Source organism: Pleurodeles waltl, chromosome 8, assembly GCF_031143425.1.
Source record: "Pleurodeles waltl isolate 20211129_DDA chromosome 8, aPleWal1.hap1.20221129, whole genome shotgun sequence".
NCBI lineage: Eukaryota > Metazoa > Chordata > Amphibia > Caudata > Salamandridae > Pleurodeles > Pleurodeles waltl.
Genome location: NC_090447.1, coordinates 1528489919 through 1528502859, shown reverse-complemented (window position 1 = coordinate 1528502859; position 12941 = coordinate 1528489919). Strand labels below are relative to the sequence as shown.

At 45.6% G+C, this 12941-nt stretch overlaps 1 protein-coding gene across 3 annotated transcripts in view; it reads left to right on the top strand.

Annotated features, from left to right (window-relative positions):
- TRAPPC10 (trafficking protein particle complex subunit 10) overlaps positions 1-12941 on the top strand; it is a 407991-nt gene that overhangs the window by 382214 nt on the left and 12836 nt on the right. For all 3 annotated transcript variants that reach the window (XM_069202936.1, XM_069202937.1, XM_069202939.1), the window contains one exon: positions 12593-12787. In XM_069202936.1, the coding sequence (XP_069059037.1) occupies positions 12593-12787 (195 nt within the window). The remainder of the gene's footprint in view (positions 1-12592; positions 12788-12941) is intronic.

The window sequence follows — 12941 nt, the reverse complement described above, 5'->3', positions numbered from 1 at the left end:
CACGGAGGATTATAACTACAGGACGGCCAGCCTCAAGGAGTCCAAAACCAAGAGGGCATGATTGCAGCTCTGAATCTGGGTCATGAGATGGCCTTCTTGACATTTGGGACAAGGCCTAGGGAGGGCCACAGCCCCCTAACATTGGCAAGTAGTGCATGATACCTTAGCGGTGATTTACACAATTCAGCTTCATTTTTTTTTTTTAATTCTCTGAAAAAAACCTAATAATCTTAATATTGGGTTTATCGCTTTTCCTTCTTTCATGTGAGTAATTAAAAAGATCTAAATAGCTGATTTCGGCACAAACCTTTCTTACATACTAAAGCTGTGGAAATGTATCCATATAGCATAAATAAATGTAAACAATTGTGAATACGGTCTTGTGTTTGTCTGGTGATTTTCCTTGACCATATTGATATCCACTGTAAAAGAGGTACCACATGTATTACGTCTTAGAGATAATGTTGACATTACTCTTTATGGCAGATGAAATGATGGGCACCCTGAGGCAAATCCAGGAGTCTCCTACAAAACTGATTTTCTTCCACTTAGAGTACTTTCGCAACATCAGCCTCATCCGTGGCCTTTGAAACACACTTATAATTTATAGATGGTTTGCATACAAATTAAGGGTTTACTCACAATTTTGGAAGAAAAAGTCTAGGCTTTTCCCATAGAATTAATACATTTGAACATTCTTATATGTAATTAACTATATTGAACTGTTGAAACATATACCCATGTCCGAAACACAGAGAACCTTCTGTATCAAGTAATCCTTGATAGTAAAAGTTCTAGATTTATTGGAACCCGATCCAACTTTAGATGAAACAATTTTGAAAGAACTATAGCTAGATCCCGGGCCTTCCATATAGTATAGTAAACCCAACAATATATTAATCTCTTGATATCATTAGTGGTTCTGGACATGAGAACGCCATCATCCGCATACAAAACTGTGGGGATGGTTTTATGCTTTAATCTTGGAGCATCTTCATCTTCAGTTGTAAAGGAGGCCGTTGGTATAAGGAATAAACCCAAGCGGCATCCTGGTCTTACAGGCTACATTAGTGGAAAGCTTCCTAATGTTCCACTTTGTGCCGTATCCCACTTTCACTGAAAGACTGGTATAAAGTGTTTTCAGGAAGTCTAAAAGTAACAGATCTACCCCCAAAGCCTCTAATATCTATTTACTCTGTCAAATGCGGTGGTAAGGTCCATGGAGGCCAAATGTAAAGAGTTGCCTGAAGCATAAACGTATTTATGGGACAGCATAAATTCCACTTTAATTACAGTTTGTATGTAAATTGGCGTGTATCTTCTTATTGACTTGTCTCGTTTATTGACTGTGTGTGTATTTGCAAATGTCTAACGCTCCTCTCTGATAAGCCTAACGCTGCTCGATCACACTACCCTTTAAAAAAGTACATTTGGATTGCTAGAGGAAGCCCATGTACACTGGTAAGGGAGCCCCTGGGCTCTTTGCCCAATGTATCTCATTTTATTAAATAAAGAGCCAGCTTCCTACTGCAGACCATCCCTTTCCCAGCGTTCTTTAACCCCCACCTCACCCTTTAAAAGAGGAGGATCCCAAAAGAGTTTGAAGATTTTACATAGATCGCATAAAAGACCAATGGGTAGATAATCTGCTTTTTTATGGGGTTCTTTGGGGCAAAGAATTGCAAGGCAGTACAGAAAAGGGCTACATCGAGGTGGATAGTCCTCTGCATTAAGATCTTCTACGTACTGGAAAAAAAGGCCTGAGCACTCATTCCATCAGGGATAATGCTGCTGCCAGTGTGTTGGAATGCAGAGTGGATGGCCTGGACACCTGTCTTGCCCCAAAGTAGTCCTCGGTCCACTTGTTGTTAACAGAGCATTACTGCCTTGACAGCCAGGTGTGCAGGAAAGGGTATTTTGCCCATTCAGTCCTGGAGGACATTTTGGTCCGAGTCCACCCAATAGACCCTTAGCGTTTGGGAAGTACTGCTTTGGTATCATTCATAAAGGTGAGGAATCTCCAGTTAGATGTATCTATCAGAAAATGTTACTCACCTTCAGCATCACTCTTTCTGGTGGATAAACTATATCTAAACGGAGACTCCTCATTGCCCTTCCCCCTCCTCGTTCTGTTGAGTGGTCTCTTACCATCTAAAAAAAAAAAAGTCCCACATTAGAGATCTGCACACTGGTACTGACGATTGTTTGTGCTCCGCGTCTGAGAGCACAAAAAGTCAAGCAAGTACCTGACCTGTGAGTGAAGGGGTGGAGCCTATGTGTGGCTCCACTCTGTCACTTCTGGGGCAGAATGAAGTCCGTTCAGAGCTGCATCAAATGAGTGCACTGCTGAGAGAATTTCCGAATCAAGTCTAGCACCTGGGGACATTCTAGAAGTGTGTAATCTGCACTTAAATAGAGCATCCATCACAAAGTGCGTTACTGAAGGTGCATACCTTGTTCATTATGTTCTACTCGCCTGTGATATCTACAACTAGAAACCTGCTATTTATACCCAGACTTGAGACTTCAGTAATTTACTTGTTAAAAGGGGAACCTGTCTATTTGGACACTTATTTAATAATGGCAAACTCCTGCCACTAGAGGACTAGCAAATTAAAGTTAGTATAACTGCATAGCAAGCAGTAACAGCTGTATTCCCAACATTTCCTAGGGATTCCACTAACAATGCTACTGTCTTCTCCCACGAACCGGAGAATGGTCCCTAAACTATCCAACCCATGTTTGGACGCTTGTGTGAATAATCAACACCCTGTTAGAAGGTACCGGGAAACATTTTACAGAGGTAATGGAGGGAAAGGTTTGGAACTACTGCTGCATCCAGACACGATTTGTATGGTTTATAGGGACAGACATACTTAGTTTAAGTATCTAACCAGAATGTATTACACACCAGCTGTACTAAACACATTTGGCCCATCAATAAGTCTTGAATGTCATCGCTGTGTCTACACTCTAGGTGTGTTTTATTTTTTATTTTTTATTTAGCCTGGTCTTTTACAGACGTAGGCATATTTTGGCATAAAGTTGGAGAGAGAATTTCTTATATAATAGAATGTTCGATGGCATCTGTCGCTGTAGATACGCATGTTCTGCAATAGCTCGCCATCTGGTGTTGGGCCGGAGTGTTACAAGTTGTTTTTCTTCGAAGAAGTCTTTCGAGTCACGGGACCGAGTGACTCCTCCTTTTGTCTCCATTGCGCATGGGCGTCGACTCCATCTTCGATTGTTTTTTTTCTGCCATCGGGTTCGGACGTGTTCCTGTCGCTCCGAGTTTCGGAACGGAAAAAATTAGTTAATTTCTGAAGATTTTCGTCGGTATTGTTGCGTTCGGGATCGGCGTACTTAGATTCCACACCGCATCGAAGATCGAAGAGCTCCGGTGCCCTTCGGGGTAGTTTTTCGATCCTCCGTCGGGGCCTGGTCGGCCCGACCGCGTGCTGAAGAACGCCGATGGAACGGACCCCGTTCCGTTTCTGCCCCAAATGCCACAATAAATACCCCTACACAGACCAACACTTGGTCTGCAACCTGTGCCTGTCACCTGAGCACAGCGAAGACACCTGCGAGGCCTGTCGTGCGTTCCGGTCCCGAAAAACACTCCGAGACCGTCGAGCCAGAAGACTTCAAATGGCGTCCGCACCGACAGCCCAACGGGAGTTCGTGGAACAAGAAGAGGAAGGTTCCTTCTCGATCCAAGACTCAGACTCCGAAGGATTCGACGATACACAAACCGTGAGTAAGACGTCGAAAACCACACAAAGAAACATTTACAAGGCCCAGGGGACGCCACTGCCACCAGGCCATGGCTCGACCCATAAATTCGGTGACCGACCTTCGGCACCGAAAAAGGCCCAAACAGTGCCGAGATCGTCCGACTCCGGTCGAGACACAGGCACGCAGCCTTCTCGGGACCGAGAAAGTGCTGGAGACAAGCCTCGACACCGAGATGCCGGTGTCGACACGGCTCGACGCCGAGACAGCAGCACCGAAACAGATCGACGCCGAGAGGTTTCGGCCCCGAAAAGGAAAAAAGTCACCTCGGAGCCGAAAAAACACGCAGACAAAGTTTCGATGCCGAAACAAACTGCAAGCGACCCAGCTTCAGGCTCTTATACAGAAGAGCACTCGCTAACCTCCCAAATGCAAAAGCATAGGTTTGAGGAAGAGCTACAAGCAACTGATGTGGACCATACGCAAAAGCGTATCTTCATTCAGCAGGGGACAGGAAAAATAAGCACCCTTCCCCCCATTAGGAGAAAGAGAAGGTTGGAGTTCCAGACGGAACAAGCACCACAACCAAAAGTGGTGAAAAGAGTTACACCACCACCCTCTCCTCCGCCCGTAATTAACGTTTCACCAGCACAAACGCCATCACACTCCCCAGCTCACACCACCATGAGCCAGGGTGACCAAGATCAGGACGCATGGGACCTATACGACGCCCCAGTGTCAGATAACAGCCCGGAGGCATACCCTACAAAACCATCTCCACCAGAAGACAGCACCGCGTACTCTCAGGTGGTGGCTAGAGCAGCACAATTTCACAACGTAAGCCTCCACTCAGAACAGGTCGAGGATGATTTCTTGTTCAACACACTCTCCTCCACCCACAGCTCATACCAAAGCCTGCCTATGCTCCCTGGTATGCTCCGGCACGCAAAAGACATATTTAAGGACCCAGTCAAAAGTAGGGCAATCACACCAAGGGTGGAAAAAAAGTATAAGCCGCCTCCTACGGACCCGGTTTTCATCACAACACAGCTGCCACCAGACTCTGTTGTTGTAGGAGCAGCTAGGAAAAGGGCCAACTCTCACACATCTGGAGATGCACCACCCCCAGATAAAGAAAGCCGCAAGTTCGATGCAGCTGGTAAGAGAGTCGCAGCACAAGCTGCAAACCAGTGGCGCATCGCGAACTCCCAGGCACTACTTGCGCGCTATGACAGAGCCCACTGGGACGAGATGCAACATCTCATCGAACATCTGCCCAAAGACTTCCAAAATAGGGCAAAACAAGTGGTTGAGGAGGGACAGGCCATCTCCAACAACCAGATACGTTCCTCCATGGACGCTGCAGATACAGCTGCACGGACAATTAATACATCTGTAACTATCAGAAGGCATGCATGGCTCCGAACGTCTGGATTTAAACCAGAGATTCAACAAGCAGTTCTCAATATGCCTTTTAATCAAAAAGAACTGTTCGGTCCAGAAGTGGACACAGCGATTGAGAAACTCAAAAAAGATACGGACACTGCCAAAGCCATGGGCGCACTCTACTCCCCGCAGAGCAGAGGGAATTACAGCACATTCCGTAAAACGCCCTTTCGAGGGGGGTTTCGAGGTCAAAGCACACAAGCCAGCACCTCACAAGCGACACCGTCCACTTACCAGGGACAGTATAGAGGAGATTTTCGGGGACAATATAGAGGAGGGCAATTCCCTAGAAATAGAGGGAGATTTCAAAGCCCCAAAACCCCTACTACTAAACAATGACTCACATGTCACTCACCCCCTCCACACAACACCAGTGGGGGGAAGAATAGGTCATTATTACAAAGCATGGGAGGAAATCACTACAAACACTTGGGTTCTAGCAATTATCCAACATGGTTATTGCATAGAATTTCTACAATTCCCTCCAAACATACCACCAAAAGCACAAAATTTAACAACACACCATTCCAATCTCCTGGAGATAGAAGTGCAGGCACTATTGCAAAAGAATGCAATCGAAATAGTGCCAAACACACAAATAAACACAGGAGTTTACTCACTGTACTTTCTGATACCAAAGAAGGACAAAACGCTGAGACCAATCCTAGACCTCAGAGTAGTGAACACTTTCATCAAATCAGACCACTTCCACATGGTCACACTACAAGAAGTATTGCCATTGCTAAAACTGCACGACTACATGGCAACTTTAGACCTCAAGGATGCTTATTTCCATATACCAATACACCCATCGCACAGGAAATACCTAAGGTTTGTATTCAAAGGAATACATTACCAATTCAAGGTACTGCCTTTCGGATTAACAACCGCACCAAGAGTCTTTACCAAATGTCTAGCAGTAGTCGCAGCACACATAAGAAGGCAGCAAATACATGTGTTCCCATATCTAGACGACTGGCTAATCAAGGCCCATTCGTTCATACAGTGCTCAAATCACACAAATCAGATCATACAAACCCTCTTCAAACTCGGGTTCACCGTCAATTTCACAAAATCCAAAATTCTGCCACGCAAGGTACAACAATACCTGGGAGCCATAATAGACACATCAAAGGGAGTAGCCACTCCAAGTCCACAAAGAATTCAAAATTTCAACACCATCATACAACGCATGTATCCAACACAAAAGATACAGGCAAAGATGGTATTACAACTCCTAGGCATGATGTCATCATGCATAGCCATTGTCCCAAACGCAAGACTGCACATGAGGCCATTACAACAATGCCTAGCATCACAGTGGTCTCAAGCACAGGGTCACCTTCTAGATCTGGTGTTAATAGACCGCCAAACTTACCTCTCGCTTCTGTGGTGGAACAACATAAATTTAAACAAGGGGCGGCCTTTCCAAGACCCAGTGCCACAATACGTAATAACAACAGATGCTTCCATGACAGGGTGGGGAGCACACCTCGATCAACACCGCATACAAGGACAATGGAACGTACATCAAACAAAACTGCATATCAATCACCTAGAACTTCTAGCAGTTTTTCAAGCACTAAAAGCTTTCCAACCAATAATAGTTCACAAATACATTCTCGTCAAAACAGACAACATGACAACAATGTATTATCTAAACAAGGAGGGAGGGACGCACTCCACGCAGTTAAGCCTGCTAGCACAAAAAATTTGGCATTGGGCAATTCACAACCAAATTCGCCTAATTGCACAGTTTATACCAGGGATCCAAAATCAACTCGCAGACAATCTCTCTCGAGATCACCAACAAGTCCACGAATGGGAAATTCACCCCCAAATTCTGAACACTTATTTCAAACTCTGGGGAACACCTCAGATAGACTTGTTTGCGACAAGGGAGAACGCAAAATGCCAAAACTTCGCATCCAGGTACCCACACAAACAATCCCAAGGCAATGCCCTATGGATGAACTGGTCAGGGATATTTGCTTACGCTTTTCCTCCTCTCCCTCTCCTTCCTTACCTGGTAAACAAACTCAGTCAAAGCAAACTCAAACTCATATTGATAGCACCAACTTGGGCAAGGCAACCCTGGTACACAACGCTGCTAGACCTATCAGTGGTACCCTGCATCAAATTGCCCAACAGGCCAGATCTGTTGACACAGCACAACCAAAAGATCAGACACCCAGATCCAGCATCGCTGAATCTAGCAATCTGGCTCCTGAAATCCTAGAATTCGGGCATTTACAACTTACCCAAGAATGTATGGAAGTCATAAAACAAGCAAGAAGGCCATCCACCAGGCACTGCTATGCAAGTAAATGGAAGAGGTTTGTTTGCTACTGCCATGTTAATCAAATACAACCATTACACACAACTCCAGAACATGTAGTGGGTTACTTGCTTCACTTACAAAAATCTAACCTAGCTTTCTCTTCCATTAAGATTCACCTTGCAGCAATATCTGCATACCTGCAGACTACCTATTCAACTTCCCTATATAAAATACCAGTCATTAAAGCATTCATGGAGGGCCTTAGGAGAATTATACCACCAAGAACACTACCTGTTCCTTCATGGAACCTAAATGTTGTCCTAACTAGACTTATGGGTCCACCTTTTGAACCCATGCACTCCTGCGACATACAGTTCCTAACCTGGAAGGTGGCATTTCTCATCGCCATTACTTCCCTGAGAAGAGTAAGCGAGATTCAGGCGTTCACTATACAGGAACCTTTTATACAACTACACAAAAATAAAGTCGTCCTAAGGACCAATCCTAAATTTTTGCCAAAGGTTATTTCACCGTTCCATCTAAATCAAACAGTGGAACTTCCAGTGTTCTTTCCACAGCCAGATACCGTAGCTGAAAGGGCACTACATACATTAGATGTCAAAAGAGCATTGATGTATTACATTGACAGAACAAAGAACATCAGAAAGACTAAACAACTCTTTATTGCATTTCAAAAACCTCATGCAGGAAACCCAATTTCAAAACAAGGTATAGCCAGATGGATAGTTAAATGCATCCAAATCTGCTACCTTAAAGCTAAACGACAGCTGCCCATTACACCAAGGGCACACTCAACCAGAAAGAAAGGTGCTACCATGGCCTTTCTAGGAAACATCCCAATGCAAGAAATATGTAAGGCAGCCACATGGTCTACGCCTCACACATTCACCAAGCACTACTGTGTAGACGTGTTATCCGCACAACAAGCCACAGTAGGTCAAGCCGTATTAAGGACATTATTTCAAACTACTTCCACTCCTACAGGCTAATCCACCGCTTTTGGGGAAATAACTGCTTACTAGTCTATGCAGAACATGCGTATCTACAGCGACAGATGCCATCGAACTGAAAATGTCACTTACCCAGTGTACATCTGTTCGTGGCATCGGTCGCAGTAGATTCGCATGTGCCCACCCGCCTCCCCGGGAGCCTGTAGCAGTTTGGAAGTTACCTTCAATTATTTATATATGTATCATCTCAACCTTAAACAGGTGCATACTTAGTCACTCCATTGCTTGGGCACTATTACTACAATTCAACTCCTACCTCACCCTCTGCGGGGAAAAACAATCGAAGATGGAGTCGACGCCCATGCGCAATGGAGACAAAAGGAGGAGTCACTCGGTCCCGTGACTCGAAAGACTTCTTCGAAGAAAAACAACTTGTAACACTCCGGCCCAACACCAGATGGCGAGCTATTGCAGAACATGCGAATCTACTGCGACTGATGCCACGAACAGATGTACACTGGGTAAGTGACATTTTCAATCCTAATCCTAAACGCTGTTGTGGGACACGCAGCAGAGATCCTAGCTCCTGCCAGAAGACTTAATGTCTTGCTGGTGTTGATGGTAGAACATAGGATTGCTAGCGCCTGAACTAAAGGCCCTCCACCCTAGACTGAGGCCTGGATGCAGGATGCTGCATATTGTAATGAGACCGTGGACAACTTTGCACAGATCAGCCTGCTCAAAACAAACGGAGCGACATATGGGACCGCTGAGAGGCTCCTTAAGTGAGCATGCTCCATTAGAGGCTTAAGGTGTCAGGCGTGATTATCAAGGAGTCAAATGGTCAGTACCGGTTGGGTCCTGCACTGAGTACTACACCCGGAGGAGGGGATGTGCTTATCTGTATGGTCAATACATGTTGTCCTTGGAACCAAACACGCTGCGAAATGATGGGTATGACATGACTGAAATTGTGTGATTAAGGGAAAGGTTTGGTCATTCACCCCAACTGGCCATATGATCTATATTTAGCAGCACTAACATTATATAGAAAGGATTATGAATGCATGTCTGTCTCCAACACAGAATTGTTAATGTTATTACTTTTTAAAACTTAAAGAAAGAACAATAAATAAAAAGGCAAAAATATGTCAGCATATAGGCAGCACAGATTGTAAACTGTATTCTGTCTTTAACCCTAGGTAATTCAGTCAGTCTTTGGTTAAGCAATATATTACTCAACATTTCTTGAGAATACTTTGTTTCCCCTTAAGTTGTCACCCTTGCTGGTGGAGTACTTCTCCGCTGAGAAGGATCCGTCAATCAATCAATGCATTTATAGAGCGCGCTACTCACCCGCGAGGGTCACAAGGTGCTGGAGAGGGGTGGGGGGGGTTACTGCGGCTCAAAGAGCCAAGTCTTGAGGGGCTTCCTGAAGGTGAGATGGTCCTGGGTAGTTCTTAGGTGTGCAGGGAGGGAGTTCCATGCTTTGGCTGCCAGGTAGGTGAACGATTTTCCTCCTGCGGTGGTTCTGCGGATACGTGATACGGTGGCGAGGGCGAGGCTAGCTGAGCGGAGCTGACGGGTGGACGTGTAGAACGAGAGGCGGCTGTTGAGGTATTCGGGCCATGTTGTGGAGTGCTTTGTGTGCGTTGATGAGGAGCCTGAAGGTGATCCTCTTGTTTGCGGGGAGCCAGTGCAGGTGTTTCAGGTGGGCAGATATGTGGCTGTGGCGAGGGATGTCTAGGATGAGGCGTGCGGAGGTGTTCTGTATGCGTTGTAGACGTTTCTGAAGCTTTGCGGTGGTTCCTGCGTATAGGGTGTTTCCGTAGTCCAGTCGGCTTGTGACGAGAGCATGGGTAACTGTCTTTCTGGTTTCGACGGGGATCCATCGGAAGATTTTTCGGAGCATGTGTAGGGTGTTGAAGCATGATGATGAGACGGCGTTGACTTGCTTGGTCATTGTGAGGAGGGGGTCCAGGATGAATCCGAGGTTGCGTGCGTGATCCGAGGCGGTTGGTGCGGTGCCCAGAGCCGTGGGCCACCAGGAGTCATCCCAGGAGGAAGGGGATTGTCCGAGGATGAGGACCTCCGTCTTGTCTGAGTTCAGTTTTAGGTGGCTGAGCTTCATCCATTCCTCAACGTCTTTCAATCCTTCCTGTAGGTTGGTTTTGGCGGTGGTTGGGTCTTTGGTGAGGGGGAGAGTATCAGCTGGGTGTCGTCGGCGTAGGAGATGATGTTGATGTTGTGTTTGCGTGCGATGGCGGCGAGAGGGCTCATGTAGATATTGAAGAGGGTTGGGCTGAGCGAGGAACCTTGGGGTACGCCGCAGATGATCTCGTGGGTTCTGAGCAGAAGGGGGGGGAGGTGGACTCTCTGGGTTCTGTCGGAGAGGAACGAGATGATCCAGTCAAGGTCCTGTCCTAGGATTCCAGTGGTGTGGAGGCGGGTCAAAGGATCCTTTGCATCTTAGGGGTTCTTAGCGGCTTGTCTGTCAAGCGGCACCCTCCTTGTTAGCAAGAGAAAAACAGGAGAAAAGAAATCAGTGTCCAAGATTAGGAACATTTCAGGAGAGACTCATTAGTTTAATAGCTGCTCAAGTTCATTGTTGAGGGGCGATGTGTGGGAGCCTGGGACCTACTGCAAGTTCGCTGGCAAAGCGTTCATTGAAAGACATTCATGATGAGACATTTGGCATCAATGCATTCAGCACCCCATGTTTGCTATTAAAACCGACTAAGGGAATGCCATCAATGCCATCCACAAACACCAGAATACCAGCCATTAAGAACTACAGTGTTGAGGGATACACTGTTGAGGATGTCTACGTCAAGTTGGATTTCAACTTCACCTTAAGGCCCATTAAAAAGCACCATATGTATTTGGTGCCACCCAAAAAGTGAGTGCCAATGGAAGATCTTCCAAGACCTACATATTGCGAGACGAGTCGTAAGACAGCCGCTTCTGCGGTACAAGAGTTCCTTGGATTAATCTTACATCAGCTCCTGACAGAGATCCCAGCGGGGCATACATCCAAAAAGGGATTTGCTTTCTCTGACCTCTGCCAGTGGACCTCATATTCAGAGATACCCTTGTCCAGCAGCTGTTAGAGGAGTCTCAAAGCTGAACGTTACTGTCGGTGTTCCTCATTCAGCAGTAACAAAGCTCCTTCCAAAGCTGTAATATGTTTAATTAGACTACAAATAGTCCTTGCTGCGGCAGTGGAGGTGTCAACGTGCTGCTTAAACACTACTTACATAAAAGGTGTAACCACTCGGAGCCAGACATGAATTCATGCTGCTGTAAATGGCACTGACGTGTTTGCATGTAGCTAATGCCATTGCATTTCAGTGCAGCCTTCTTCGTTAAAGGCAGCAGTTCAGCGCATATATCTCCTGGCTGTGAGGTGATGCGCGTGATGGAAAGAGAAGCCCTCGTTCTGAAGCCAGTGTGCGTACAACCACAACAAAGAGCACTGAGCTGCAAATGTCTCACGCAACACACTCGAGGCATCAGTGCATTCAACAAGACTGACAGCCTTCTTTCGAGCTACAGAATGCTTCATGATTGTCTAAGGAGAAGTGGTCGATACAGCCTTCTAGTAGGCTGATAAAATATATGTATTCACTGCTTATACCCTCATATATTATCTATTATACCTTGTAAAAGAATAGTATTTACAAGAACAGTTATGACATAGCAGATAACATCTGTTGTGACAAGACAATGCCTAGTAGAGTGGGGAGTTGCAGTTGGCTACAGAGTTGAATACACTGTGAATGGAGGTGCACAAGTTCTACCTTTAATTCATAATTTACGCAACACCTTCACATCATTATAAGTATATAAAGGTGATGCGTAAATTATACATTTAAGCTATAACTGAAGAATTTCAAATGTGTGTGTATTTTAAGTTTGGTTTCTATACAAAGAATAACGTTTTCCTAAATATATGGATGGGTGGAGATAGAGCTATAGGTATATAGATAAATAGATAGTGATAGTTATTTTTTAAGATATATGGGATACCTTTTGCGTTGGGACAATTCAGTGCCTAAGACTTTAAAGGAACTTCTCCTGGAGGCGAACTAGGACTCCAGGTGAGTAACTTTTCCTTCTGCTGTTACCTGGTATTCCTCACAGTTTTATCTTCTCTCTACAGTTGTTGACAACAGCAGTAACTGGGCAGTGTGTGGGAAGAGTTCTGGAGTTATCTCCATGCCAGTTGCTGCCCGAGCTACGCACAAGGTGCATATGGAAGTAATGCCTCTGTTCGCTGGCTACCTCCCGTTCCCTGATGTTCGACTCTTCAAATACCTCCCGCATCATTCGGCGCACTCCATGCAGCTCGATGCAGGTAAGGCTCATGTGTGCCTGTGCTGATGGCATCATGCGCTGCCAATCGAGACCTCTTCTAAATGCCAGCTAGATGCTCAGGACTGCTCTGCCTAGTTGAGAAGAAAAGAAACAACATGGAAAACATCATCCTGGAGACCCTAGGATGGTCAAAC